The sequence below is a fragment of the Sorex fumeus genome, unplaced genomic scaffold, assembly GCF_029834395.1.
Source record: "Sorex fumeus unplaced genomic scaffold, SorFum_2.1 ptg000122l, whole genome shotgun sequence".
Lineage (NCBI taxonomy): Eukaryota > Metazoa > Chordata > Mammalia > Eulipotyphla > Soricidae > Sorex > Sorex fumeus.
Genome location: NW_026606179.1, coordinates 49,196,558 through 49,222,258, shown reverse-complemented (window position 1 = coordinate 49,222,258; position 25,701 = coordinate 49,196,558). Strand labels below are relative to the sequence as shown.

The window sequence follows — 25,701 nt, the reverse complement described above, 5'->3', positions numbered from 1 at the left end:
TTGGCTCCTAGACATTCTCTCCCTGGCTGGGCAGAACTGAGGGAGTGGAAAAGTAGGGGGATGGTGCAGTTAGGTTTGACCTATGACTTCATTCTCCTTGAGCCTGGCAGATGATCAAAGCTTACAACAGCATTTCTCAACTGAAAACCCTATGGCCCACTGTGGGCCTCCAGGATTTTTACCTCCAGGGGACTACAGGTGAAACATCTCATCAAGGCAGGTCATGGAATGGGACCAACTGGTAGGACATGGGGGCCACAGGAAATAAGCAAGTTTGGGAGGGGGAGGTCACGGTTGGAAAAAGGTTGCAATAGACTGGCTTTCGCCTTCCCTCATGGTCTGTTTTGTGGGTTCTGAAGAGATTTCTTCCCGACCCCAGTTCTCATCCTGTGTCTCTATGAATGAGGCATTCCTGCCCATTCACACTTCCCAGGCCCTGGGCTCCTTTCAGGGGCATTGAGAGAAGTGACCCACCCCCCTGCAAGGTCTGTCAGGCAACCCTGCATTATCCTTCACTTTGCACAACAGTCCCCCAAGGGACCCCTTACTGTGGTCATGAGCTGCCTGTTTTCCCCTTGTTGGAGTTGGACCCCAGTGGGCTGAACTTTCTCGTGGAGATCAGCACCCTTGCTTTGTTGGTGGTTTCTTGAAAAAGAATCCCTTGTGGGCAGGGAGACGCTCAGAAGGGTTGGAGTGCAGGCTTCTATCCTGGCATCATAAGGTCACCCAGAACCAAGGAAGACCCTCAGCAGGCCAAGTGTGGTCCAGAAGAAGCACTGAGGGGAGGAAATAGGGAGAGGGTTCAGAGAGACCACAGCTCTCTGTGATTCTGTCCAGGCATCCCTGTACCGTTTGCAAAGCAGGAGCCTTCATTCTTCAGCATCAGCGGCGGGAGGGACACGACACAGACCATTGAGGTCATGGGTGCACTTGGAGCAGGAACCTTCAAAATGTGCATCCCTCAGTCTTGGAGACTCCAAAAACACTTTGTGATGTGTGACCTACAGTCCTGCCAATAGCCTCACCCCAAGGTTACTGGAGGGGAGAGTAAAGACAGACTCCATGCACAGAACAATCCTGCCTGGAGAGTCTAGCCCTCAACACCTTGTGCTGCGGACAACTGAGTGTAGTGGGTCTGAGGTGAACTTCTGGTTCGAATTCCAGCGCTGCCACTTAGGAACTGTGTCATCTTAGGAGACTCTAGATTTCTGAGACTTGGTTCCACTGTCCACAAAATTAGCATAATAATAGGATTTACATCCCCCCTCCCCATGTGGATGTGGGGAGGGGTAAATGGCCAAATATAAGTGGAGCTACTAAAACAGGGAAAGGTCTATTGTCACCAGTAGTTGGGAAAATGCTAATGTGGCTTAAGAACTTGAAAAGGGCAGACAGGAAATTATATAGAGAGAGTATGACCAGATCTCCATGGAAATCACATGCCTAAAACTCAAAGATGTCGAAAGTGAAGCTGCTTAGACTGGGTATGACCTCAATCATGTAACTAAATTTGGGGTCACAAAAAATTTGGCAATAGTAAAAGTTTTCTGCATGAGCAACCATCAAACTTGAATTCAAAATCCACCACGTCCTGAATCTGAAGTGCTTCTGACAGTGTTTGCCCATGTTGCCTTTCTCTGGCAAGAAGGAGTTTTGAGAGGGAAATGTTTAAGAAGCCTTGTTCTAAAGAGACAGAGTGATAGTACAGCGGGAGGGCGTTTGCCTTACATGTGACCAACCTGGGTTTGATCCCTGATACCCCATATGGTTCTCTGAGCCTGACAGGAGTGAACCCTAAGTGCAAAGCCAGAAGTAAACCCTGAGCACCAGGTATGCACTCCACCTCTCCCTCAAAAAACCAAGGGACAGAAAGTGTTAAATTGTGACCAAACGAGTGCCATGGCCAAACTAGAGCCACAATTGGTCCTGAGCAACAGTCACCACTCATTTTGCTTCTTTTTCTTTTGCCTTTACCTTTTTGGTATGTTCCAGACTTTCTTTAGTAATGGCATTCATGGTGGAAGGGGCAGGATAGGGAGGACAGGGAAGGGAGGACCAGGGTAGGTATGAGCTGAGGGCGACTGAAGAGTTTAATTTAGTTTTCTGGGACTAGCAATTTTTAAATTTTCTTTTGGGGGATCCACACCCGACAGTGTTCCAGGATTACTGCTGGATCTGAGCTCAGAGATCACTTCTGGTTGGGCTCAGGGGACTGCAGGGGTTCAGAGCTGGGTTAGTGGGCCGGAGTGATAGTTCAGCGGGTAGGGCATTTGCCTTGCACGCAGCTGACCCGGGTTCGATTCCTAGCATCCCATATGGTCCCCTGAGCACTGCCAGGAGTAATTCCTGAGTGCAGAATCAGGAGTAACCCCTGGGCATTGCTGGGTGTCACCCAAAAAGCAGGAAAAAAAAGCTGGGTTAGCAGCATGCAAGGTGAACACTCCGTGTGCTGAACTATTTCTCCAACCCCTGTGAGGGTAGTCACTTCTTGGTCCTATTGATGGTTTCTTAGTAATGGTCACGGTCCTCCCATTATTCATCGATTTGCTCGAGTGGGCCCAGTGACATCTCCATCATGAGACTTTGTTGTTTGTGTTTGGCATATTGAATAAGTCATGGGTAGCTTGCCAGGCTTTGCCGTGAGGGCGAGATACTCTCGGTAGCTTGCCGGGCTCCCCGAGAGGGGCGGAGAAATCGAACTCGGGTTGGCCATGTTAGCTGCGTGCAAGGCAAATGCCCTTCCCGCTGTGTTATCACTCCAGCCTTAGTGGTTTCTTAGTGGTATGTTTAATTTGTGAAAAGGAATTGAGCAGAATACTTAACAATATGTTCTCCTTTTGGTCCACAAGTTCTATTTCAGTATGACAGTTAACCAGAAAAAAAAAAAAGGTAGGTGACCAGAGAAATAGTCTAGGGGCAAGACACTGCCTTGTATGTGGCTGACCCCAGTTTGAATCTCAAGCACCATCAGCAGTGATCCCTGAGCAGAGTTAGGATTAAATCCTGAGCACAGCCTGAATGTGGTCCCCAATAAAGACAAACAAAAGCATTTTTTTAAAGAAAAGAAAAGGAAAAGTAAGTGAAGGGCAGGGATGGGGGAAGAATTTTCTGGGAGGAATGACCCCTAATTGGGTGAGTTGAGGCCACATTACTGGAGTTTTCAGTGGGGGTGAGTGCTGACATCACGGGGTTCTGTTCTGAGGGGGACGGGTGGGGAACTAGGAGGAGTGTTTGATCCCAATGTCTCCTTTGGGTCCCCACCTGCTGAAGCAACACTGGCTCTGGAAGGAGGAAGGAAGGCGGAAAAGGTTTGCCTTGAGAGGGGTGTCAGGGGCCTTCTCTGAGAACCGAGGGCCACATACCCCACCCACTACTAAATAGCATGTTTAGGCCCTGGGGTATAGAGGGAATTGTTTTCAAGACCATAGATGAGCTGAACGCCATTCTGGAGCAGACATTAGTGGAGACTGACAGCATGGCCCCTGTCCCTGTCCCTCTGGGCATTGCTCTCTGCACCTGCAGGTGGAGGTGGGGTCAGAACCCCAGCGACCCAGAGTCCTGCTCTGTCCTCACTCCAGTGCCAGCGCTGGGCCAGCTCTGAGAACAGGCTCTGCTCTCCAGAACCATGGAGGCCGCTCTCTTGGTGGGGCCACAGAGAACAGTCAACCCTACTTGTTTGGTGTCTCTGCTTAATATTGGGCAGCTGAAAACTGGATGTACCTACTAAAAAAGAGAGGTTATCTTTATCTCAGGAGAAAAATCTCCAGAGGTTGATCAACATCCCTCCAGCTCGGGCAAGATTCCTCCCAAATTTTATCATGGTCTTTGTTCCCATTGGGAGCCTGTCTTCCATTGTGTAGATGAGGAAACAGACCCAGAATGGAGGAAAGACTTGGCCAGATCCCACAGGCAGTTCCCTGCATTGCAAAAGACAGGAGGAGACAGATTGTAGAGAGGGGCTGGGGACAGACTAGCACCACCAGGCACAGGCTGGTACTGGTTGACACAGGTTGACACCATCTGGAATGTATTGGTATCACTTGGAATAGGTTTGCAAAACTGGGAACATAGACTGGTATCACTGAGCACAGCTGACACCATTGAGCATAAGTTGGCAAAACTGGTATAAACTGGCATTGCTTTGCACATGTTTGGGATTGGTGGACATCCCTGACATGAACTGATACAGGTTGGCACAGTCTGGTATCACTTTGTATAGGTGGATATCACCTGTCACAGGTCAGAACACTGGAAAAGGTTGGCACAGACTGACATTGCAGGGCAAGGCTGGCACACTTTGACACAATCTGGAATAGTTTGGCACAATCTAGCACCACCATAGCAAGGATGGCATAGCCTGGCACATATGAATACCACATGATAAAGTTGGAACTGGGTGGCACATGATAACACATGCCGGCACATTCTGGTGATATCTGGTACAGACAGACACAGAAAGGCACAGTTTGGCACAATTGGCATAGCTGGCAAGGTAGTCACATCAAGCACATATTGACACAGACTGGCACATGTGGGCATAGACTGGCACATCTCACACATATTGGCAAGGTGGAAACACACTGGCCTAGTCTGGTACAAGTTGACTCAGTGGGCACATATAGATGTTGCCTGACACAGGTAGAAAAGACTGGCAGCTCCTGCAGAGGTTGGCACCAGTTGATACATATCAACACATCCTGGCAATGTTGGTGAGCCTGGCACTACCTGGCAAACTTGGCACTCCCTGGTACATAAGACTGGCATTGCCCACACATGTTTGGGATTGATGGGCACTCAGCGGGTAGGGCGTTCGCCTTACAAGCGGCCAACATGGCCGACCCGAGTTCGATTCCTCTGCCCCTCTCGGAGAGCCCGGCAAGCTACCGAGAGTATTCGATATGCCAGACACAGTAACAACAAAGTCTCCAATGGAGACGTTACTGGGCCCGCTCGAGCAAATCGATGATCAACGGGAGGGCCTTTACCTTTACCTTTACCATGTACCTGCCAGAACATGCTGAGCCACCTTTGCTGTCAGGTCCCTGATGCCAGTCAGGAGCTGAGCCATGTCCAAAGGCTCCACCTATGGCATCATCTGGCTTTGACCGAGCTCCCCCCAGGGAGATTTGGGGCTCTTCTCAAAATCTCCACCCAGATAAAGGCAGTGGAGGTGTGTGGGGTTAATCCATAGTTGGCCTTTACTTGCTTCAAAGACCTCCATTCAAGCTTGGGACCCCTGCCCTTGGCCCTCATGAGGGTCTCACCCTCGGTGGACTGGGCTGTGTTTGCCTCAGTCTTTTCCCAGTCATCCATGACTGACCTCTCTTGAGACATCTAAGCCCTCCCAGGCTGTCCTGGGTGGGGCTGAGAAGCACCCAGACCAGCGGTGCTGGGCAGGAGAAATGCCCAGGGAACTGACGGGCTGCGAGCAGAGCCAGAACACAAGTTCTTCCATCTTCCCACTGAGACTGGACCAGCCTCAGGAACTCTCTGTTTCCCACCCACCCTCAACTCTCCTGCAGGACAAACCAGGCCCTGAGTGCAGGAAGCAGGGTCTCCGGGACTCACAGACCTGCTACTTGGCAGTGGGTATAACTCGCTCACCCTCTCTGAACCTCAGATGGCTCTGCTGCCACACACAGGACAATAACCGGCTCTTTTGATCTTTTCTGTTCTGATGTTTCTATACCCAGCGCCTTGCTGACTGAGAGGGTCCCTGTGTCTCCCTGGCTAGCAAGTGCTTAAAGTAAATAATAATGTACCCATCAAGTGCAAATCCACCAGTCACCAGGGCGTCCCCAACAATCACCTTCCTGGACTCACCTCATGCCTACCAGCCACTAACCCTCCTGCACCTATCACCCAGGGCCAGATACTTGGGACAGCCCCATGCTTCAGAGAGCAGGGAAGGGCCTGAAAGCATGAAACCCGCGTATCCTGCTCTGCCTGCTGCTCCTGTTCCACACTGACTGGGGGCGGGAGGGACCCTGTCTCCCTCCCTGCCCTGCCCCCTGGGGCCAGCCTCCTACTTTGTGAGGGAGCGGGAGGAAACTTATGTGACAAAGATCATTCCCGCATCTGTGTCTCACTGAGTAAAACAAGTCCCAAGACCCCTTGAAACACAGGAGCCGAGCATGATTCAAAGGGCTGATTAAATTCAAAGCAAGATTCAAAAGGCTTCTCGTATCAGAGCCCCAGATTTGGTCCCGGGCGTTGAGGGTTCCAGGAGCACTGCACACTGCAGTATATTCCAAGCACTGTGCTGGGAGTAGCCTCTGAGGACCACCAGGTGGCGCCCATATACCCAAATCCAAAGAAACAGGTCACCAGAAAAACCCAGGCATTGGGAGTCCCATGGCCAGTCAGAGGCATTCTGGACACACACAGAGGGCAGAGACTCTGGCCTGAGCAGTGGGCCTCTCCTCCTTGGGTCGCCCCACCTTTTCCCCAATTCCCAGGTCTCCCACCGCCTCACCATCTCCCGCTCTGATGTGGGTCTTTTAAATTTTGTTTTTGTGCCACACCAGGAGATGCTCTGAACTCAGAAATCACTCCTGGCCGTGCTCTGGGAACCATACAAGGTGCTGGGGATGGATGCATTCAAGGAAAGCGCCCTCCCCACTGTAATATTGCTCCAACCCCAGGAATGTGTTTTCTGACTTCTTTCTTCTTGAACTTTATACTCTGGTCTATGCTCAAGAGATTCTGGTGGCCCGTTGGCGAATTTATGGTGCTGGAAGGTTATATGAGGCCTCCTGCATGAAAAGCCTGTGCATCCCATTGTCACCTCTATGACCCTGCAGAGGAACCCCCGGACCAGAAAGGCTGCCCATACCAGGAGACTGGCCCGGTTCCCACTGCTGTCCCCAAGCTCATCACTCATAACCGGCAGTGACAGTGGCAGAAGTGGAATGAGCTTCCTGTCTGTGGCCATATCCCATCTGTAAAGTATTAGTCAAGTTATGAAAACCTCAGTGGGTTGCCCACCTGGCTGGTGGCCAGTCCTTTGGCTCATGCTGATACCCTGGCAGTGATCCACCACACCCAGACAGAGGGAGTGGCATGGACTTTGGAGTTCCACAGCCCTGAGCTCTAAGTCTAGCTTTCCTGAGCTCAGATAACTGCATCACCAACCTTGAGGGCTGGTAGCTGGAACCCAGATGCCCATTTGTTACCAGTCAATAGGATCGGAGTGGGGCTTGGTGCTCAGTCCTACCTGCCAGGGTGGATGAAACTGATGCAGAGTAGCACTGTAGCACTGTCCTCCCATTGTCCATCGATTTGCTCTAGTGGGCCCAGTAATGTCTCCATTGTGAGAATTCTTGTTACTGTGTTTGGCATATCGAATACATCATAGCCCCTCAGCAATGCTGGATATCTGGATATGGCCCCAACACTTCCCCCCACCAAATAAGTACTGATACAATATGTGATTTGGTGTCTGCTTTCTTTCATGTAGGTTTTATTTTTTTAAATTTTGTCCTGTTTTGTGGGCTACCTCCCAAGCAGTGCCCAGATGGCCCTTCCTGTAACTCCCTATGATCCAGACAGTGGTTCGATGCTCACGCCTCAGGATGTGGTGCTGTTCAGGCCCTTAGGTTTCTCCCCTACCCCAGTGATGCTTGGGGGATAAAGGGCTGCACACAGTGATGCTGGGGGACCATATGGTGTTAGTGATCACAGTGGGGTTGGCTGCATGCAAGGCATGGCCTTCATTCCTGTACTATCTTTGTGGCCCAAGCATAATTTTTTTTACTATTCATCCAAACTACACTTAAATATCACATATCAATACTTTGTACTTTTCAATGGCTGAATATATATTTTAAAAATTTGGGTGTGTGTTTGTGTTAGGCCTTATCTGGAGGTGGCCAGACTTACTCCTGGCTCTGTGTTAAAGGATCACTCCTGGAGTACTAGGGGAACACAGGGAGTGCTGACAATCGAACCCAAATCAGCCTCATGCAAAGCAATGTACTGTCTCTGTTACCCTATATGTTGGTGTTTTACAAGGCATACCTGAAACTTATAAAATGTTCTGATGAATGCAGTGTTACTTTGATTTGAAAAAATAAAATAAAAACTAATAACATTTTTCATTGTATAACTATACCACAGTTTACTTACTCAAATAATTCATGGGTATTTGAGTTACTTCTAGCTTTTGATTCTTTTTAAAAAAATTTTTTTAAATGTAGGAATACTGCTATTTATTCAGCCATTGATTAAGCTGATTGAATTGGGCATGAACTCCATATTACTTTTGTTTTTATTCTATTCTGAGTGGGCTGGAGCGATAGCACAGTGGTAGGGCATTTGCCTTGCATGCAGCCAACATGGTGACCTGAGTTCAATTCCTCCGTCCCTCTCGGAGAGCCCAGCAAGCTACCGAGAGTATCTCACCCGCACGGCAGAGCTGGCAAGCTACCCGTGATGTATTCGATATGCCAAACACAGTAACAACAAAGTCTCCAATGGAGATGTTACTGGGCCCGCTCGAGCAAATCGATGAACAACAGGAGGACAGTGACATACTATACTATTCTGAGTATTAATTTCTCCTGCCCCTGCGCCTCGCTGTCTTCACCGGGGCCCCTTGGAGGGGGGCGGGTTGAGTTTCTGTGCCTGCCCTGAGCAGAGCTCCAGCAGCCGAAGACCTCCAGAACCAGCCACAACCATGCTGAGACCACTCTCCACACGCATGAAGGTACCGGCAGAGGAACAAAGGCATGTGAGTCCCGGGGCTGAGATCTCCAAGCCTGCTCAGATTGGGACTGAGCATCCTCCACCCAGATCCTCCATCTTCCAGTAGGCAGGAGTAACACCCACCAGCTGCCCCCCACCGCCTTGTGATCCCATTAACGGCCAAGACCCAGAGACTATAAAACCCAGCTCCTGGAAGTGCTCGGCCTCATTTGCGGCCACGCGACATCTTATTTTCTCATTCCTACTTTGGACAACCTGGAAGGCTACCAAATGTAACCTGCCCACACGGCAGAGTCTGGCAAACTCCCCGTGGCATACCCAATATGCCAAATACCAGTAACAAGGATGGGTCTCATTCTTCTAACCCTGAAAGAGCCTTGAATATGGCACTTTTTAAAATCTCAGGGCTAGGACGAAGGAGACGTTACTGGTGCCTGCTTGAGGCAATCAATGAACAACAGGATGATCGTGATCGTGAGTATTAATTTAATTTTATTATTATTTCCTCCCCCCCCTTTTTTTGATTCACCGTGAGATACATTTACAAAGCTTTCATGTTTGAGTTTCAGTCATGCAATCATCAAACACTCATCCCTTCATCAATGCACATTTTCCACCACCAAATACAATTTGATTCTTGGAAATGATACCTGTTTAACGACACCTGTTTCTGAGTAGACTTCTGTTTATTTATTTATTTTATGTAGGAGTACTGCTATTTATTCAGTCACTGATTAGACTGATTGAACTGGGCATGAACCCCACCTTACTTTTTTTTCAGTTTTTATAATTTTATTTATTGAATCACCATGAGAGCAATTACAAAGTTTTTGGGTTTAAGTCACGGTCATACAATGAAACACACGCACCTTCACCAGTGCCCATTCTTCACCACCAAAAACCCCAGTATACCCCCATCCCATACCCTCCCTCTACCTGTGGGGCAGATGATTTCCACATTACTCTCTATATACTTTGATTACATTCAATATTTTGACACCAGACCCACCATTATTATTTGGGATTTTACCCCAATACTCAGATCTGCCGAAAAGGCAATAGTAGACAATTTGTTTTCTATTTCTCGTTATGAACAACATCTGATGTCGTACGGCTGCAGTAGTGCCCTTGCAATTTTGAAATTCTGAAATTTTAACAATTAAATCTGGAGGGATTTCTTCTAAAAGCTACTGGGTTCTGAGATTCGTTCCTGAGTCTCTGGGACCATGGCCGTTAAGCAGCTTGATCAGGAGCCAGAGAGGCCATTCGTGGGTGGCAAATCGGGGTCATGTTGGGACGGGGAAGAAAGGGCAGCTCCACCCCAACCCATGAGGCCTCACGTGTCTCGTCACTAAGGGCCCAAACCTAACTGTCCTATGGCCTCTGGATGATGGTGGCCACGGAACCACCAAGGGGGAGCAGGCAGAGGGACAGCACTCTTTCCTCCCTGGGGTGGCCCGGTGACAGTAACCTACTGTGGGGTCTGGACACATTTCTGCCAAAAGCCAGTGGGTTCTGAGATTTGTTTCTGAGTCTCTGGGATCATGGTCATTAAGCGGCTTGATCAGGAGCCAGAAAGGTCGTTTGTTGGTGGTGACTCGGGGTCTCGTTGGGGCAGGGAGGAAAGGGCTGGCTCCACCCCCATCCAGTGAGGTCCCACGTGTCCCATCACTGCGGGCCCAAACCTGACTGTCCAGTGGTCTCTGGAGGATGGCAGCCGCCAGGCCGCCAGGGGAAACAGGTCAAGGCACGAAACCTATTCCCACCTGGGGTGGCCCAGCACTGGTAACCTACTGCAGGGACCAGATGCATTTCTGCCAAAAGCCATTGGGTTTTGAGATTTGTTTCTGAGTCTCTGGCATCATGGCTGTTACGCAGTTCAATCAGGAACCAGAGAGGCCATGCCTCCAATTATATGGCTGAGCCGGAAGTGGTTTTTGGGTGTGTCTCCCACATACCTGACTTTTGGCCGTTTACTTTCTTGGAAAATTTGGCCCAAGTTTTTGGGGTCTGGCCAAAGGCACAGCAGCAATTTTGGGGTATCTGGAAGTCTGAAGGCGTGATCAGGTTGCTGATGCACTCGTCTCACAGGTATGGATTGACTTGTTGGTGGCACCATACCCCCCACTGTTTAGTTTTTTGAGAAGGAGTTCCCCTCTGGTAGTTGGAAACTCGAGGGTTGCTCTTGGTGATGCTGGGGCACCTTCTGGGATTGAACCTGAAGTTCCTGCATCAAAGCGGGTGCTCCAGCTTCCATGCCTCCCCCCGGCCCAGGCCTGTATTTTTATTCATCTTGACTGTGTGCTGGGAAAAGAGGCCCGGGGTCACTGATAAGCTCCTTTCTGCAGTGGCTGGATGATGTTCCCATAGAACAGAGATTTTTTTTTTTTTATGTAGGAGTACTGCTATTTATTCAGCCACTGATTAGCTGATTGAATTGTGCATAAACTCCACCTTATTTTTTTCATTTTTTATACTTTTATTTATTGAATCACTGTGAGAGCAGTTAAAAAGCTTTCGGGTCTAAGTCTCGGTCATACAATGAAACACCCGTACCTTCACCAGTGCCCATTCTCCACCACCAAAAACCCTAGTATACCTCCATCCCACACCCTCCCCCTACCTGTGGGGCAGATGATTTCCACATTACTCTCTCTCTACTTTGATCACATTCAATATTTCGACACCAGACCCCCCCATTATTATTTGAGATTTTACCCCAACACTCAGATCTGCTGAAAAGGCAACAGTAGACAATTTGTGTTCTATTGCTGGTTAAGAATAACATATGATGTTGCGTGGCTGCAGTAGGGTCATGTGATTTTGAAATTCCGAAATTTAACACTTAAATCTGGAGGGATTTCTGCCAAAAGACACTGGGTTTCGAGTTTTGTTTCTGAGTCTTTAGGATCATGGCCATTGAGCAGCTTGATCAGGAGCCAGAGGCCGTTCATGGGTGATGACTTGGGGTCTCATTGGGGTGGGGAGGACAGGCACGGCTCCCCCCATCCTGTGAGACCCAACAAGTTTCGTCACTGTGGGCCTAAGCCTGACTGTCCAATGGCCTCTGGAGGATGATGGCCACCGAACCACCAAGGGGGAGCAGGCGGAGGGACAACACCCTTTCCTCCCTGGGGTCGCCCGGCGACAGTAACGTACTGTGGGGTCCGGACGCATTTCTGCCAAAAGCCACTGGGTTTTGAGATTTGTTTCTGAGTCTCCGGGATCATGGCCATTAAGCAGCTTGATCAGGAGCCAGAGAGGTCGTACGTTGGGATCTCGTTGGGGTGGGGAGGACAGGACCGGCTCCACCCCCATCCCGTGAGGCCCTGCATGTCTCGTCACTGGAGGCCCAAACCTGACTGTCCAGTGGCCTCTGAAGGATGGCCAAGGCATGAAACCTATTCCCACCTGGGTTGGTCCAGCACCGGTAACCTACTGCAGGGACCGGACACATTTCTGCCAAAAGCCATTGGGTTTCGAGATTTGTTTCTGCGTCTCTGGGATCATGGCCATTAAGCAGTTCAATCAGAAACCAGAGAGGCCATGCCTCCAAATATATAGCTGAGCCGGAGGTGGTTTGTGGGTGTGTTTCCCACATACCTAACTTTTGACCGTTTACTTTCTTAGTAAACTTTGCTCCAAGTTTTTTGGGGCTAACCGAAGGCACAGCAGCAATTTGGGGGCAACTGGAGGTCTGAAGGCACCATCAGGCTGCTGATGCACTCACCTCACAGGTACAGATTGACCTGCTGGCGGCACCACACCCCCTAGAACAGAGATTTCTAAGGGGATCTGCCGCCCCTCTTCAGAAAACGAATTATTTAGCCCCTCCGTATTCAGGGAAGCTGAATCTTGTGAAGTGGCTGCAGGCGTGATGTGATGAGTGAAAGGCCTGAGATGGGCTGGAGCCATAAGGACAAGGGTCCCCAGAGGCTGATGCGGGAAGCAAGCAGGCCAAGCATTACCCTTGTTCTGGGAAGGAAAGCCTCTGCCACCCCGGCGGGGTCAGGTTTATGGATGTCTTTGTCTGCCATCTGGTGGCCAGAGTGGGCAATGCCGGCACCTCTTCAGGTGAGGGTTTTTTTTTGGTTTTGTTTTAATTTAGATTTTTATTAGTGAATCCCCATGAGGTACAGTTGTAGATTTACACATTTTTGTGCTTGGATTTCAGTTATACAATGATAGAATACCCATCCCTCCATCAGTGCCCAGGTGAGATTTTTTGATAGCATCTGGGGCCATACCAGGTGGTGCTCAGGAATTACTCCTGGATCTGCACTCAGGAACTACCACTAGCGGGGGTGGGGGGAACCATGGAAGATGCCAATAATAAAACCCGGGTTGACCGCTTGCAGAGCAAGCGCCCTTCCTGCTGTGACCAGCACCCTTTCCCCCGTGCTATCACTCTGGTCCCTTCGGATGAGGCTTTTAAGAGCTACAGGTGGGGCTTTTAAGTTTAGCAAAGGAAAAGAAAATGGGGCTTTCTCCGGAAATCTAGCTCCCAGATGGGAGCAAGGGTGGGAGCAGAGGGGAAGTCCTGGGTCCAGGAGGTGAGGGATATTCCTTTGAGATGAGGGATGCTCCGTGGCATTCCAAGGCTGAGTGAACACAGTCTGATACCTTTGCATGTGGCGAAGAGAGATTTCTTTGGGGAAAGATAAAGTAGGGGTGGGGAGGGCCAGAAAAGCTAAGGGAAAACCACGAAGGCAAGTAAAAAAGTGAATCATGTGAACCTCGAGGGTAAGTTGGGGACGACTCAGGAGAGGGGGCACTGGAGGGATGGTGTCACAACGATGAGTGAAGACCTTTTTGGGTGCAGCAGCCCTTGAGATCCAGGACACACAACCGTGCAGAGAAATTTCTGGATCTGACCTAATGCTCCAGATGTGGTGAAGTTTGGGTTCCGCTGTGCCTCTTAGCATTCAGGTAAATCCAGGAGGCAGGTGACGGGAAGTGGCAGGTTTTCCTGGTCACTTCCCAGGCACTGGCCCAGGCTCCCAGGCTCAGGGCCAAGGTGTGTTCTGCTTCTTAACAAAAGGTCAGTTCCTTTCAGGGACACTAATAAGTGAGTGGATGGGTGGTTTAAACAATGGTAGGGCTGAGAGATTCACAGTGGGCCATGCCCTTATAACATATAGCACCAACCCTGTCTGATCTGACACCGCATATGGTCCCCCAAACACCTCCGGATCACACAGTCCCTGAACAAACTGGGTGTGGTCCAATCCCTCCTCTTCTTCCAGAAAAATATCAATGGAAGATGATATTGCATCTAGGGGCATAGGATGGGACGTGGTCGAGCATTTTCAGATATGAGAGCATGGGGGTTTGCTCAGAGCCAGGCCTGGGTGGAATCCCATGGCACTTTCCTTCAAGACAGGAAGGCCGGGGGCTAACAGGAGAGTGAGGAGTTGTGGGGAAGGGCAGACTTGAGGAAGGATGCAGTTGAGTGCTAAGAAAGTCCATTGGAGCTTTTCTAGCTTCGGCTTCAAGGGAGCACCCAGTGAGGCATGCAGTCACATGGGCAGCCCCCGATCTACACTCCAGCGCCACACCTGACCTGGACACAGGATGCTACAGCTCTTGGTACCTCTCCTGGGCATATGTGAGTTCCTTGATCTTCTGTGGCAGCATCTTGGTCCAGAATTGGAGCTGGGGTGCCTTCAGGGCCTGGCCCAGCGCCGGCTGCAGGTTCAGCTGCAGGTACTGCTCCTCCTGATCCAACTTGGGCCAGTGAAGCAGGTCCTCACTGTTGGGGTTCCTGCAGACAAACACCCCACCCAGGCAAGTGTGTGAGTCATTCTGGGCTGGGGGCAGTTCAGAGCCGAGTACCCCACTACAGTTGGGCACGGCAGCCAACCTGACCTCCCCTGACCTTTGGGGAGCCAAGGGGCAAGTTTTGACACATAGAAGCAACTCCAGGGAGAAGGTCTGCATCAACAGGGGCTGATTTGTCCCCATATGAGGTGGCAGCCCAGGCACTGTGGGGGCTTATCATGCAGCTCCCCTCCGTCCACATGGGTCTCAGAGCTGGGCTGGTTTACTAGCTCAGCCCTGACAGGGCTCCAGCATGACACCTTACCCACTTCGAGCAAAGTTGGCCCAGTACTTCATCATCATCCTGCTCAGCAGCAGTTCCTCCTTCGTGAATTCAACTAGACAGAGCAAAGAGAACAGAGGATCACGGCGCCAGTCCCCATCTGTGCAGGTCCCCCCACACACTCAGGCCCCTCTCCACAATATCTTCAGCGGGGCCCCTTCCCTGGCTCCTCTGGGGATGGATGGCGCCAACTTCCCTGCCCTGGCCACATACCATCCCCACCCACCACTCACCCAACACTAGGCTCATTTCTAGCCAGAGACCCCTGATTACCTCACTGGGACTAAAAGCTGGGCCACATTAGTATTCAGGGGAGATTCCTGGCTCTATGCTCAGGAGTGATCCTAGTCATGTTCAGGGGACCATGTACAGGACTGAGCCAGGTTTGACAGTGTTTGAGGCAAGAGCCTTAACCTGGGTCCTATGTATCTCTCCCACCCCCCTTCTTCTCTCTGATTCTCCAAAACCATTTGAGAAACACAAATGCTGCCTTGAAGTAACCCCTTTCCCAACCAGTTATGGGAGCTAGGCGAGGGATCACAGGGCTCATCTATTGAACTCAGCCCTTCTAGGTAGAGACCTGAGCCCGTCCCCTCTCTGAGTCCCGGAATCCTCATCTGCACTGCGAGGGCACTCACTCATGTCCTCCTGGGAATGAGGGCACCTGCCAGGAAGACTCACTGTCGTGGATCCAGGCGAAGATTCCAAAGACAAAGGCAACTTCATCACCATGGTCCGCCTTGACATATGGCGGCCTTGTGTCCTTGAGGTAGCTGGGCTGATGCTGGAACTCATAGAAATAGACAGGAGCCAGGGAACCTGGGGGGCCGTGGGGTGGGGGGCAGGCTGTGACATGGCAACCCCTCCCCTGGAGCCTTCCTGCTCACACAAGAGGAATGTAGATGACAGGGCAAGGGAGCCCCTGGCTAGAACCAGGGATTGATGGGGCCACTCATGGTTTTGAAATGGCCCAACTATGTTCTTGACCAAAAGTTACCAGAGGTCACTGAGTAATTGGTAAATGTCTCTCAGCCAAGCCCTCAGGATTTATCAAATAGAGGGTCAATAAGTCCTTGACACCCAGGGACCCAATCAGTAGACTGGCAGGGACCATGATCTGAGGATGGAATACCGGCAGCCCTGAAGTGACCCAGTCACTTGGTTCTTCATGACTCACGCTGGAAATTGGCTACTTGGAGTGCAGGGATCACGAAGATGCAGTCCTCCATCAACTCATGGAACTGGGCTTGGAGGATCTGGGGGTCCTTGCTGTCCCCCATGTACTCCTCCATCAACAGGTCACCGAGCTCAGGAGGCAATACCTAGAGGGGGTAGAGTCGGCAGCTGCAGGGTGAGGAAGCAGCAGGGGCAAGGCGGGGTGATGGGCTCTGGATGGAACATGCAAAGTGGACCCCTGCACCAACACACATACTTCAGCTTTTTTGGGGGGGTGTTTGTGCATAGGGAAGGGGCTTACCCTGCCTACTGGGGAGGACCCTGGAGCCTCACCATCATGCCGGAGACTTTCTGCAACATCTTCCTCATCGCCTTCCTGTCGATTTTCCTTTCAGTGTCAGAGGATTGTATAGCCTTGGGGGGAGGGGGTTTGAGCGGTGTCCGGAGTTGGGGTGGAGATAGGCTTGGAACTTCAGATCCCTGCATACCCACTCACCCTCCCCCACTCCCTCCCATCACGGGCCCCGGTCCAGGATGCTGGGAAGCCTCACCATGGGGATATGCCAGCCGTATTCATCATTGTTGACACCAATGATGCTTGGAACAGGCTGGAAGTCGGCTGAAAGCAGCAGCTCCTGCGGGTGCCTGGGTAGGAAGGTGCCGTCCACCACGCCGGGGATGATCTTAAAGGGCTGAGCAGGCATGCCAGGTGAGGCCAAGACTCCTACCTGACCTCTCACACCCTCCAGGAGGCTGCATGCCTGGCAGACCTGACCTGTTTTCCACTTCCCCCATGAAAGACCAAGCCCCGAACCCCGGGGTCATGTGCCCCACCCCATCTTGTGGGCTCAGCCTGACCTTATTGATGACCAGTATTTCTTCCTTGCTCTTGCCTCGCAGGCACTGCACCAGGGCCTTGGAGTTCCCTTGGTTACAGCCAGAACCCTCAGCCACCATCTGCAAAGAGGCCGGGCAGCGGTGGGTCAGCCTGTGCCTGTGGCCCAGGAAGGGGGCTTGCAAGCCATCCCCTGCTGGGTCCAGGTGCGCTCCAGGATTCCTGTGGGTCTAAAATGCTTCTGACTTCTCCCACTGATTAGGGGTCTCAACCAGAGGGGGCATCCCGCTGCCCAGCCAGTCCTTGCTGAGATGCGGACCCCAGGGAGACAGCACTGGGCGCCTCTGTGAAGGCAGATATCTGGGGTTCTCACCCTGAGCTCCCCCTGGCCCTCTGTCTCCATTAGCTGTGGGTTCTCAGACTCTGGGGTGGGGAGGCCTTGGAGGTTTAAGAGACAGAAGGAGGCTCGTGGGGGGAACCCTGCCGTGGGGCATTCACCTTGGACACCACCTCCGATGAGCTGGCGATGAGACCGGGCATCAGGGCAACACCGCTCTCCATGATAGCCCCATGGAAGAGTCCTTTGGACATGGGTGACACCACATGTGAGGACACACTTGTGCCACCCGCGGACGTGCCGAAAATGGTGACGCGGCCTGGGTTGCCCCCAAAGCTGGCGATATTCTGCTGGACCCAGCGCAGAGCAGCTACTTGGTCCAGGTAGCCCCAGTTTCCGGAGGCATGTCTGTCTCCAGTGCTAAGAGGTAGCAAAGAGGGGGGGTTCACAGGGAGTGCTGGGTTAATTCTGTCCGCGAGGCCTGGCCCCCCACAACCCCACCCAGTTGATCACCTGAAGAAGCCCAGAATGCCCAGGCGATACTGGATTATCACCACCACCACGTCCTCGAAGGCTGCCAGTGCTGAGCCATCATATATGGTGGCCATGCCCATCACCAGGCCCCCACCGTGGATATACACCATCACCTGGGAAACCGAGGCAGACAGTGTTCTCACTTGGCCTGAAGCTGTTTCATCCCACAGAACATTGATGAAACAAGGGGTGTCTTTGTGACAGAGCCTGGAGATATTCAGGGTCTATTTTTTATATTTTCCCTCTCGGAGAGCCCAGCAAGCTACTGAGAGTATCTCGCCCACATGGCAAAGCCTGGCAAGCTACCCGTGATGTACTCAATATGCCAAAAACAGTAACAATAAGTCCCACAATTTGTTGTGAGACATTACTGGTGCCTGCTTGAGCAAAATCAGTGAACAATGGGAGGACAGTACTACAGTGCATTTTTATATTTTAAAGATACTTTTGGGTTTTGGGTCACACATCCAGATGTGCTTGGGGCTTGCTCCTGCCTCTGTGCTCAGGGGTCACTCCTGTCAGTGCTTGGAAGATCATATGGGGTGCAGGGATCGAACTTGGCCAGTCGCATGCAAGGCAAGTATCCTACCTTCTGTACTGTCGCTCCGGCCCCACGTTCTAACTGTAAAACTAGGCCTCCCCTGTGTTGCCACCTGTCCCAGGTACCAAGGCTGGTCGCTGTTTCTCCCAGAACCTTCTGGGAGGTGAAACTTCATCTCTGGTGCACTTCCATTCTTGTGGGCCCAAGAAATGATCTCTGGATGTAATTTCTTGGGCATAAGTTGAGGGTGTTCCATTTGAGGGTCTATTTCTAACCTCTGGAAGCAGCCAGGCTTGAAGCCCTGGGGGCAGCTGCCCACTCTAGGTACAAGGGGCACTTTCTATAGGGTTCACCCTGCAGCACATCTTGTCCTTGGCAGTGGACCTGTCCTAATCTGTACCATGTATGGGGACCCGGCACTCACCGGCAAACTGGAGCCCTCACGGGCATGGGAAGGAGCGTAGATGTTGAGGTACAAACAGTCTTCAGACATGGAGGTGGATTGCAGGGTCCTGTTCATCATCCTTTGAATTATTCCAGTCACCTCAGGCATGTTCTGCAGACAACTGGTGGATGGCCATGTCCGTGACAGGCAGTCAGACTTGGGACACCCGGTCCTCTGAGTGCCCCATCTTCAATACCCTTCTCATCTATAACCTTCCCTGGAATCCCTCATCACTAAGCTGAGATGGAATCTTCCAGGAGGTTCTCAAGGTGGGGAGGGCCTGAGGGGGTCTCATGAGAACCCACTATGCTCACATCTGTTGACACTCGCCACTGTGTCCTGGTACCCCGACGGGCCAGGGACAGACATGAAAGTCAAAGACATCGGCTGCCTGAGTGAATGAAACTCATTTTGTGGAGAAGGGTGGGGTGCCCCTCACCCCATGCTCAGAGCACCCACCACCCCAGGGTCTACAGTCCCCAGAGCTCTTGCTTACATGTTTGGGTGGGAGGTTCCATCCTTGATACCACTCCAAGCTTCAGGGGGCTCAGGGGGTGCAAATCGCAACGGCCCTAGGGGCGGCTTGGCAAAGGGAAGGCCGAGGAAGGTGTGGACAGTTGCATTGATGCCCTTCAAGTGCACCAGGCTCCCCCGCACCTGTCCCAGATGTGTGGTCCGGATGGGGCTGGCGGAATCCTGACCTGTGGACAGCAAAGAGGGCATTAGGACCCAGGCCCTACTGGAGCAGTGATGATAGCACCTATCACCTATCTTTGTTCACCCCCACAACCTGCTCTCCAAACACTTGGTTGAACCCCCCGTCTCTCACTTGGTCCCCTGCCCACTGTCACCAACTCATCCGGGCTCCAGGAGCTTCAAGAAAATGAGGGAGGCCTGAGAGCCGGGTCCCATGCGGCAGTAATAGAAGTGTGGGGACAGCACAGACTAAGGTGCTGTCCCTGCAGTGCTCACTCTCTGGATGGCCAGCAACGCTGTAGGAAAGACCCTTCAGGGCAAGAGTGAAAACAGGACACTCAGCTGAGATACTGCAGGGGTCAGGGCCCTGTTCTGCATGTAGTTGACCTGGGTTGGATTCCCAGCACCACTGATGGTCCCCGAATCCCACCAGGAGGAACTGCTGAGTGCAGAGCCAGGAATAACCCCTGAGTGTCACAGGGTGTGGGCATAAAACAAGCAAGCAAGCAAACAAACAAACAAACAAACCCAACAAAACCCAAAAGTATAGTAAGTGAAGTAAACCGGTCATTTTGGACCACATACTAGAATGATCCCATTTATACGAAACATTCAGAACTGGCATACCAGAGACTGAACAACCAATCTACTGAGGTTGGGGGAAAATGAAACTAATTTGGTGAACTCTGAGACTAAATATGAAAGCAACTAAATATGAAATTGCGACTAAATATGAAATTGCGTTCCTTAAAAGGGTGAATGATTTGCAATGTGCATTATATCCCAGGGCTGTCATAAAGAAACACATGACAGAGAGATAGCCCTGGGGTTGAGACGCATGAAGAGAATGTCAGGAGGGGCCCCTGTGCCACCTGAGCTCTGACTGGGAGATGCCCCCATCAGAATGAAAAGAAACACAGGTACCGATTCTCAAGCATGGGCCTTATTTGAATCCTGAGCAGGGCACTGGGCTTAGGGCACATTTTGCAGGAACTGTCACTGTCACTGTCCTCCCACTGTTCATAGATTTGCTCGAACAGGCCCCGTAACATTGTGAGACTTGTCACTGCGTTTGGCATATCGAATACGCCACGGGTAGTTTGCCAGGCTTTGCCGTGCGGGCGAGATATTCTCGGTAGCTTGCTGGGCTCTCCGAGAAGGGCGGAGGAATCGAACTTGGCTCGGCCATGTTGGCCGCACGCAAGGCAAACGCCCTACCCGCTGTGCTATTAATAGCTCTAGCCCTTGCAGGAACTATGGGTTTGATATCCAGCTTTATCTTCTGAGCACTGTTGGGAGTTAGTTGGGTACAGAACTGGAGTCAGCCCCAAGCACCGCCGGCATGACCCAAAAGCCAAAATTTAAAAAAAAAAGGGTGGGGTGGGGGGCTGACTTTACATAGAAGCACCAAACAAATGAGACTGCTGGGTCTGTGAGACAGCACCCACGAGGCAGGAGCAGAATTGTGGGCCAGGGGCATTGCTCATTGGTGGAGTGCATGCATTGCATATATGAGACCCTATGCTTAATCCCAATCAACACACACATCCACACACAAACGCCCTGTAAATCATTTCTAAAATAATATTAGATACATGGAGGGGTGCGAGGAATGGGTACGGGGTGTATTTTGTTTTGGGGCCACATCTAGCAGTGCTCAGGGGTTACTCTCCCCTAGATGCATATGTGAGTGGGGGCAGCAGAGTTCCCAGCAGTACATGCAGATTCAGGGATCAAACCTAATTCTCCTACATGCAAAACAGTATAATTCTCTGAGCCCTGTCCCTAGGCACAAGGGGCTAATTTGAAATAGATGGCACTAGAACTTAGGGATGATGAGGCTTATATTCATACTTCTGACATTTTATAGTAGGATAAACCAAAGGTAAAGCGATACAATTTGTTGGGGGATAAAGTTAGTTTAGGGGCCAGAGCAGTAATACACTGGGTAGGGTACTTGCCGTGTATGCGACCAACCTATGTTCATGACCTGGGTTTGTGACCCCATATGGTCCCCTGAGAAACCCCTATGTGCAGAGCCAGGAGCAAGCAAGCCCTGAGTACTGCTGCGTTTGACCAAAAAATAAATAGACCACAACAAAAGACTAGGTTCTATAGAGACTGGAAAAAGTCAACATGGAAAAAAAAAGAGCATTTGATTTAGTAGCTGATGAGAGTGAGACATGTACTGGCATGTGTGTATGTTTCTTTTAGCAGGACATGGTGAACACTTGGCAGACAATCTCATCTCTGGGATTTACTTAAAGTCGTGGTAGAAGTCAGACACTGTCATTTAGATAAAAGCAGGTGGCCTGGGTCTTGGTAACTGTTAGAGGTAGATCACGGGCACATGGGGTTATTTATACCCTTCTCTCTGCCACCGACAGAGACAGGGTGCCCTTGGGAACTGGGTGTGCCACAAGGTTTAGGGAGGCACCCAGCCAGGTTTGGGTTCCCCTTCTGGGGTTATATCTCCATGCACTTTCCCCTCTGACAACTCCCCGTCCTGCAGGGTCAGGTTGTGCAATCTGGCAGAGCTGGAATAAGAACAGATTGAAATAATAACTATATAAATAAAAGGATTATCAGAAGAAAATAACAAATTAACAGAAAGAAAAATTCAGCCCTTGGGAGGCAAACCAATCTCTAGGTCTCAGCAGATCCGCTGTTTAGGTGATTTTTTTTCTTTTTGGGGGGCATAGGGTTCTTTTTTGGGTCACACCCAGCTCTGCACTCAGGAATTATTCCTGGTGGTGCTCCTGAAATCATATAGGGTGCAGGGGATTGAACTTGGGCAGGCCGCCTGCAAGGCAAACACCCTCCCCACAGTTCTATCTTTACAGCCCCTCTCAGATCAGCTGGGTTCAATAGGCTGAGAGGTTCGTGGCCTGTGAGGCCTGGGTTGGTTGCCACATTGCTCAAGGTCACCTGCAAAGGCGTCCTGGAGCAGAAGACAGCTTGACCAAGGATATTGCCTCCCTGACTGAGGAGGCTCTGCCCAGGAGGAGAGCAGGTGTGTTAGCCTGTGCCTGGAAGTGGAAGAGCTGAAGCTCAGCAGGGGTATGGTGCTACCAGCAGGTCAATCTGTACCTGTGAGGCAAGTGCATCAGCAGTCTGATGGTGCCTTCAGACTTCTAGATACCCCCAAATTGCTGCTGTGCCTTTGGCCAGACCCCAACAACTTAGGGCCAAGTTTACCAAGAAAGTAAATGGCCAAAATTTAGATATGTGGGAGACACACCCACAAACCACCTCTGGCTCAGCTATATAATGGGAGGCAAGGCCTCTCTGGTTCCTGATCAAACTGCTTAATGGCCATGATCCTAGAGACTCAGAAACAAATCTTGGAACTCAGCAACTTTTGGCAGAAATGCGTCTGGTCCCCGCAGTAGGTTACCAGTGCCAGGCCACCTCAGGGGGGAAAGGGTGCTGTCCCTCCGCCTGCTCCCTATTGGCAGCTCGGTGGCCGCCATCCTCCAGAGCCATTGGACAGTCAGGTTTGGGCCCGCAGTGACAAGACCAGGCCTCATGGGATGGGGGTGGAGCCAGCCCTTTCCTCCCTGCCCCAACGAGACCCTGAGTCACCGCCAACGAACAGCCTCTCTGGCTCCTGATCAAGCTGCTTAATGGCCATCCCAGAGACTCAGGAATAAATTTCAGAACCCAGCAGGTTTTGGCAGAAATCCCTCCAGATTTAAGTGTTAAATTTTGGAATTTCAAAATCGTGCGGCCACTACTTCGGCCATGTGTCATCATATGTTATTCATAACCAGCAATAGAAAACAAATTGTCTATGGTTGCCTTTTCAACAGATCTGAGTGTTGGGGTAAAATCTCAAATAATAATGATGGGTCTGGTGTCAAAATATTGAATGTCATCAAAGTAGAGAGAGAGTAATGTGCAAATCATCTGCCCCACAGGTAGCGGGAGGGTGTGTGATAAGGGCTATACAGGGGTTTTTGGTGGTGGAGAATGGGCACTGATGAAGGTATGGGTGTTTCATTGTATGACCGAGACTTAAACCTGAAATCTTTGTAACTGCTCTCACTGTGATTCAATAAATACATTTATAAAAAGGGGGAAAAAAGAGCCGGAGGTCAGGAAATGAAGCCTGTGAGCATGGGGAGAAAGTCACCTCCTTTCATGCATCAGGTGTCTGTCTTGCCTGTCTAGTGCTGGGCAGGAGCTGGGGCTGGGGGCTCAGGAGCTGGTCAGTCCCATCCCCACACCCTCTGAAGTCTGCTCAGTTCTTTTTTTCTGAAGCTGGATTCAGTCCAAAACAGAAGAGCTGTCAGAGGCGGGGGCACAGAGACTTCACAGACTGAGAATCCTGTGACCTTCCAAGGTGGATGGTGGCAGGGGAGGTGTGGAAGTCTAGTGTGGTGGACCATGGGGAGGGTATGGTTGCCCATGACTTTTGGCCCAGGCCACTTGGAACCAGAGACAGTGGACACACATGGGGCAGGAGATTGCTGGAATTCCAGATGCCTGCACCAGAATAATAGTATCGTGGATAGGGCACTTGCTTTGCACCTGACTGGGTTTGACCCCTGGAACCCTATATGGTCCCCTGAGCACCAATGGGAGTGAATCAGGAGTAAACCCTGAGCACCACCGGAATGACCCCCATGCCCCCCAACCAAAAAAAAAAAAAGAAAAAGAATTCCAGATGCCCTGGTTGTAGTGCCTACATAGCTTTAAAAGTCATTAATGGGGCTGGAGCAATAGCACAGCGGGAAGGGCATTTGCCTTGCACGCGGCTGACTCGGGTTCAATTCCCAATATCCCATATGGTCCCCTGAGCAACGCCAGGGGTAATTCCTGTGTGCAGAGCCAGGCGTAACCCCTGTGCATGGCTGGGTGTGACCCAAAAAGAAAAAAAAGTAATTGATAAGTAATTGGAGACTCACTCTGAGCTGGCACAAAGGTCCATCATCTTTGCCCTGGAGACCAAGACCTACCCTTCCTGGGGGTGTGTGCATGGGTTGCAGAGAGATAATTAGACTCTTGCTGGGTGTCGGGATTCAGCAGGGAGGTGTCTCGGGTGGGTGGAGGTGGGGGGAATTGTGGGTGCAGGGGTGGGGGCAGTCTTTCATAGCCGCACTCTGACAGGGCTCCTGGGGGGGGGGGGTGAGGGCAGAGAGGGGCGTGAAGGGGTCAATGGGTATTTCAGCACTCCTCTGGCTCTGGATATAATACTCAAGTCCAAATATCAAAGGTGGGTATTATTGTTACCACCGCAAACCCTAGGAGGGTGCTTAAAGAAAAACAGGCCCTGAATGGAAATATTTGTGCTAAGCTGGGGCCACAAAAACCAAAATTTAATACCCAATGTGTTTCCAGTTTAATTCCCAGCATGATTCAGCCTTTCCCAGACCAATCAATCTGGAATTTCAGGTTCAGGTAATCTACTGAGGAGGCCTCTCCCATCTATACCCCAAACCAAAGGGGACCTGACCTGAAGTGATCTATACTCACTTCCTCTCTGGCCCCAGAACTTTTGAGTTGTTTTTGTTCTTACTTTTGGTGAGCATTGATTCCCCATGAGGTGGTACTGAGGCTGACTACTGGCTCTGCTGTCAGGGATCACTCCTGGTGGGCTTAGGGGACCACATGTGGCGCTGGGGATCAAACCCAGGTCAGCCACATGCATGGCAACCACCCTATCCACTGGTATTACATCTCCAACCCCAAGTCTTCCGTTTTGTATGGTACCTCAGATTTCTTGTAGCTCTAGCTGGAAGGCTGCCCTGTTCCCAACAAGTTTCAGAAGAAGAGCTGGATCTTTCAAAAATTTCAGTTAAATTTTGTTTTATAACAAGGTAACGTCCATCACCTGAACAATTCTGGGTCCCTGGATGACCTCAGACAGCCTGCAAAGCCCAGGGAGCAGATACCTGCATCCATATCCCTGCTACCTTCATGCTCTGTCCCCTGCTCAGGACTTGCACTCTGACCATCCCTCCTCTCTGCTACCCTCAACAGCCGGGGAGTCTCACCCTGGGCCCGGACAAGGAGAAGCAGGATCCCACAAGCCACGGTGACAAAGCGCGCAGACAGGTTGTCGGGCCACATGGACGCTCACAGGTATGTTTCTCTGAGCAGGAGGCTGGGTGTGATGCTTTGCACAGAGAAGCTGCAGCTGGCAGTGTCTGGAGTTTGAACTGGGTGGGGAGGAGGCGGGGCAAATGGGGCTGGGCAATGAAGAGTGGGATTCTCAGAAGCTCACCACACAGATCAGTGGCACATTAGACTCACTTCTAGTCCACTAAAAGCCCTTCCTCCCCCTCGCCCCTCACACACACCAGGCTTCCTTAGAAGGGTCCTT

General features: G+C 51.1%; 1 protein-coding gene across 1 annotated transcript; it reads right to left on the bottom strand.

Annotated features, from left to right (window-relative positions):
* Positions 1–14,283: 14,283 nt before the first annotated feature.
* LOC130043605 (cocaine esterase-like) lies at positions 14,284–25,448 on the bottom strand. Its single transcript, XM_056136019.1, has 12 exons — positions 25,373–25,448; positions 19,174–19,378; positions 18,657–18,798; positions 17,671–17,804; positions 17,319–17,577; positions 16,844–16,942; positions 16,537–16,677; positions 16,319–16,399; positions 15,987–16,131; positions 15,491–15,628; positions 14,792–14,864; positions 14,284–14,470 (listed from the first exon to the last, which is right to left on the bottom strand). The coding sequence occupies exons 1-12, from the start codon at positions 25,446–25,448 to the stop codon at positions 14,284–14,286; spliced, it is 1,680 nt and encodes a 559-aa protein (XP_055991994.1).
* Between the last annotated feature and the right edge of the window lie 253 nt (positions 25,449–25,701).